The 5,066-nt window shown below is 43.1% G+C and overlaps 1 protein-coding gene across 1 annotated transcript; it reads left to right on the top strand.

The window, feature by feature from the left end:
• Positions 1-757: 757 nt before the first annotated feature.
• MC3R (melanocortin 3 receptor) lies at positions 758-1,726 on the top strand. The gene has a single exon (XM_030213459.1). The coding sequence runs from the start codon at positions 758-760 to the stop codon at positions 1,724-1,726; it is 969 nt and encodes a 322-aa protein (XP_030069319.1).
• The last annotated feature ends 3,340 nt before the right edge of the window (positions 1,727-5,066 follow it).

Genomic DNA, 5,066 nt, shown 5'->3' with positions numbered 1-5,066 from the left:
GTATGTTTTTTTCAGTTTACACAAACACTGTAATGAAACATTTGGGAGAGAAAGAGCAACAAGCATTCTAGAAGTGCTTCACACATCTAATCTGTAGAGGGCACCCAATAGTCTTCTGTTCATTTCCGCATTTATATATAGTAAATGTGATAATGTTATAGGCTTTCTGTGGTAAAACCAGACTGCCAATCAGAAGTGCCTGTTTTCTAAGCATCCATTCAACCATATGCGAGACTGAGGAGGAGTGAGCTGTTTTCTGCTCCCTGAATGTATAAATTCATTGAGTTTGCTTCCTGGATTTGCAAGAAGGACAGATATTTCACTGAAATGCAGCATGACATCAGACGAGAGAATCGTTAATAACCAGAGCTGGCAGCCAACACAAAGGTGGTCTTTGCTGTATTAGTAAGAGAGATGAGGAACAATCCAGGCTATTGAATTTCTCCCCCCCAAAAAAAGAAGATTCAGCCCAGTTTCACTGCTGTGCACATTGATTCAAAAGAGACAGCGATAAGGGGCTACCTGTGTGAGTGCATGACAGAAAAGTCAGCTAAAATGAAGACATGACAAAAGTTGAGGCTGGGTCCAGACGCAGATTGCAGCAGATCCCAGCAGGAAGAATCTTTTCAACTTTAGTGTTTTCAAACAAAGCTACAGTACAAATGCATACTTAACTCTTAACAGCAATCCTATTTTGCAGAAATCGTTTCCACCACAGCCGTGAGGAATCCGACTGAACCCCCTCACTTGTCTTACCATGAATTCCACACACTGCACGTTTGCTTTCCAGACCAAACTCCTCAACGAAACGGCAGGCTTCAACGAAACGATTCTCTACAGTAACAGGAGCAGCGTGGGATTCTGCGAGCAAGTCTTTATCAAAACAGAGGTCTTTTTAAGTTTGGCCATCATCAGCCTGCTGGAAAATATTCTGGTCATCCTCGCAGTGCTAAAGAACAAAAACCTGCATTCTCCCATGTATTTTTTCCTTTGCAGTTTGGCAGCGGCTGACATGCTGGTGAGTGTGTCAAATGCTCTGGAGACCATCATGATTGCTGTCTTGACAAATGGCTACTTGCTCATTAATGATCAGCAGCTCCAGTCCATGGATAATGTGTTTGACTCAATGATTTGTATTTCTTTGGTAGCCTCAATCTGCAATCTGTTGGTCATTGCTATTGACAGGTACATCACCATTTTCTATGCTCTGCGCTACCACAGTATCATGACAGTAAGGAAAGCTTTGATCCTGATCGTGATCATCTGGCTGGCTTGCATCATTTGTGGAATAGTCTTCATCGTCTACTCGGAGAGCACGACTGTCATTGTCTGTCTCATCACCATGTTCTTCACCATGCTTCTGCTCATGGCCACGCTTTATGTGCACATGTTCATGTTTGCCCGCCTGCATGTTAAACGGATTGCCGCCCTTCCCGTGGACGGGGTCCCCCGTCAGAGGACCTGCATGAAGGGAGCGGTGACAATCACGATACTGCTGGGGGTCTTCGTGGTTTGCTGGGCACCATTTTTCCTACACCTCATCCTGATTATTTCTTGCCCATCCAACGCCTATTGCATTTGCTACACCTCTTACTTTAACACCTACCTGGTCCTAATGATGTGTAATTCGGTGATTGACCCAATCATTTATGCGTTCCGCAGCCTAGAGATGCGCAAAACGTTCAAAGAAATTATATGTTGCTATGGTATGAGTTTTATAAAGTGAAAAGCGTTCATCAAAGAGAGAAAGAAGGGTAATCATAGTGGAGATTTCTACACGAAAGTACTAGTAAAAGTAAAATGCTGATAGACCTAGCATTTGCAATCTCTGCCTCCTGGGCTCTTCCTTTAATGTGCATCCATCGATTCTATAGCTACTATCTTATACCATATGAGGAGGTTTCGTAATTGTAATAGGACTTGCTCTATTGAAAAGGTAGCACAGAGAGCGCTGAAACTTTTATGAACTGTTCACTGCTGTGTAACAGGAAACAACCCGATGAGTGCGACTGTTGGGCAGACTGGATGGACAGTCCAGGTCTTTATCTGCCATCATTTACTATGTTACTATGTATGTGACCACTGCAACTTGGGGGGGGGGGGTCCTCTTTTCACTGTTACATTTGTTTAGACAAGATGCTTACAGCCACGTTTACTAAGAGAGCCCGGCTCATGCAAATTTTCATGCAGTGCAAAAGCATCACTTGTATAGCATAGAAAGCTACTCAGGAAAAGTCTACGAATCACTGGAAAAACTGTAGTTAAGCACCGTCTTTTCCACTTTAATGCCCGCTTTCGTCATCTTAGCAATTGGTTCACTCTTAAGTAAGAAGATGCTTGCTTCAGAAACAAAGAAAATCCCTTTCACGGAACTAAAACATCTCTGTCGAGTCTTTAAATGTCAGAGAAAACCTGTAAAGTGCTTTTGTCTCTCCTTCTCCTATTGATGTTAGTAGATATTTCACCAAGATAAATTAGAACTGAAGGTAAGAGTTGACTGTCATCATTGTTGACTGTCTCTTGACATATTGCACCAAGTCATTCTTTAGCTAATAGTTCACGCTTAAAAAGTATCTAACTGTGCTGACAAAGTGACGAATATGCTCCGAGACATTCATGATTTGAATTGGAACCGGACTCTTCTAGGCTACCGAAGCCAATAATTAGTATGGAAATCACAGAAAGCATTAGGGAGGCGGGGCTGGTGTTTGGGTGGTGGGGCTAGTTCTGGGCAAGACTTCTACAGTCTGTGTCCTGAAAATGGCAGATACAAATCAAGGTAAGGTATACACAAGAAGTAGCACATATGAGTTTATCTTGTTGGGCAGACTAGATGGACCGTGCAGGTCTTTTTCTGCCGTCATCTACTATGTTACTATGTTATGTTATTAGAAATCTCTTATGTAAACAATGGTATGCTTGTATGTTTGCAATGAATTGCTAAGCAGACCACACCAGGGGCTTAGCCAGACCTCACGGTGGGAGGAGGCCAGAGCCCAAGGTTGGATGCACATTTTGAGTGCCACCCCCCCCCCCACACACACACACTGTCACGCCTCCTTGCCACCCCCACCGCCTCACCCTCCCACCGCCTTGCCTCCTTGCTGCTTCCCCTCACAAACAGGGGCTTAGCCAGACCTCACGGTGGGAGGGGGCCAGAGCCCGAGGTTGGGGGCATATTTTGAGTGCCGCCCACACTACCACGCCTCGCCTCCTTGCCACCCCCACTGCCTCACCTCCTTGCTGCTTCCCCTCACAAACAGATACCTTTGCTGGCAGGGGTCCCCCACCAGCCGAAGCCTTCTTCAGCACCGGTCTCTGGCGCAGCCGCGTTCGCTGCCTGCCCCCTGCTCTTCTTTCTTCTTGCAAGAACGCGGCTGCACCAGAGACCGGTGCTGAAGAAGGCTTCGACTGGCGGGGGTTGGGGACCCCCGCCAGCCAAACCAGGGGCTTGGATGAAATTTGCGGGGGCCCAGGCCCCCATAGCTACGCCCTTGGGCCACACTCCGCACAGATAATTATCTAGAACTATGAAGCATTAAAGACAAAACTGCATGTACAAGGATTGCGGTGGAGTCTATTTAATGACCTTGTGACATAACAATTTGTTCTGGGACAATAATGGGAGAATTTCTTGGGAGCTGGTTAGCCCAGATGGAAGAATTTCCAGACTAAAGTCAAACATAAAGGCACGTAATGTATTTTGTAAGAGATTTGTTTTCTTTCAAACTGTGTATTGCTTTGAGTACGTACTTCTTTTGAAAAGGTAAACGTAGAAGTGAGCCTCATCCAGACGCTGTGGTACAGTCAATGTTGCAACTCTTCAAACAGAGTGACGGTAATGTGAAGCTGTAAACAAGGGAATGAATTTTAAGAACTCCCAGGTTTGTTTCTTTGTTGGCCAATCTGAGAGATTTTCACTGGACCAAAAAACAAAACAAAGACCTTCCCCCACCCCCAAAAAATGCATTCCTATATGATAGTTAAAGACAACACAGATTTCTACATCAGGTTCCAACTTTCTCCAGGATCAATAACGCATGACTTTCACTACCCATCCCCCACATACAACTGTATAAATTATATTTTAGCTTTCAAAGTAATATAGTTGTACCAGTTGTCTATCTATAAAAAAATAATCATAGTATTTTATTTTCTGCATTATTTTGGATTTTGCTCACACTTTTTTCAGCAGCAGCTCAAGGTGAATTACATTAAGGAACAGCAGGTATCACAAACTATCACATACTGATTGATGTTTATGGGTTTGAAAACCACTGTACAAAAATGTCATTTATCAGGTGATGGTTTTATCTATTGTAAGAATAGATATGGTCATCTTACACAAGTCAATTGTCAAAGTGATTTACAGTACATGGGTAAAAAGTATTTTATCCACTTAAATCTACTGAAAATTGTCTGAAGTGTGACTAAAACTAACAACCCAGATACTTTTAGCCACATTAGGAGGAATTCTTCACAGGGGTGTGCTTAGAATGGGGAAGGAAAATAGCACACATACATTCACCTTTCAAAAGTAAGCATTATTTGTAATAGAAAAAAAAATACCCACACAAACGCATGTGCAGACGTCCACAAGCATTGTGACACGTTTCAAAGCAAAAGTATGTGTGTATTTTCACTTTGAAAATCGGTGCAAAGCAGGCTTTGAGTCAGGATTATTTTGTAGCAGGGCACCTGGACTGCATATGTCCCACTTAATACATAATGGTCACATATGAACCTACATGCCTTTTTAAACACTGCCAAAGTGATCACTAGTGTGCACTGTTGTGCAGTGGTGTCTCCTAATGCTCAATAGTGCACATTACTAATGACATGGGTGGGGGGGAAGCAAAATTGTGTGGTTTTCTCTGTCACGTCAGGTTAAAAAGGACATGAAACATAGTAAATGTCATTGACCTTTTCCATATCATTTCAAAGGAATATGTATACCTATGCCCTGAAAGTTCTCACTTAATCCAAAGCAGGTGTAACTTTTCTGCATGCATTTAGGCATTCACATATATTTCCTATAAAATGCATACATAATTGCAACATACCAC

Source organism: Microcaecilia unicolor, chromosome 8 (genome assembly GCF_901765095.1).
Source record: "Microcaecilia unicolor chromosome 8, aMicUni1.1, whole genome shotgun sequence".
Lineage (NCBI taxonomy): Eukaryota > Metazoa > Chordata > Amphibia > Gymnophiona > Siphonopidae > Microcaecilia > Microcaecilia unicolor.
This window is presented reverse-complemented; position numbering and strand designations above follow the sequence as displayed.

Coding starts and splice junctions, on each gene's coding strand:
- MC3R (XM_030213459.1), top strand. CDS start 758: ATGAATTCCACACACTGCACGTTTGCTTTCCAGACCAAACTCCTCAAC.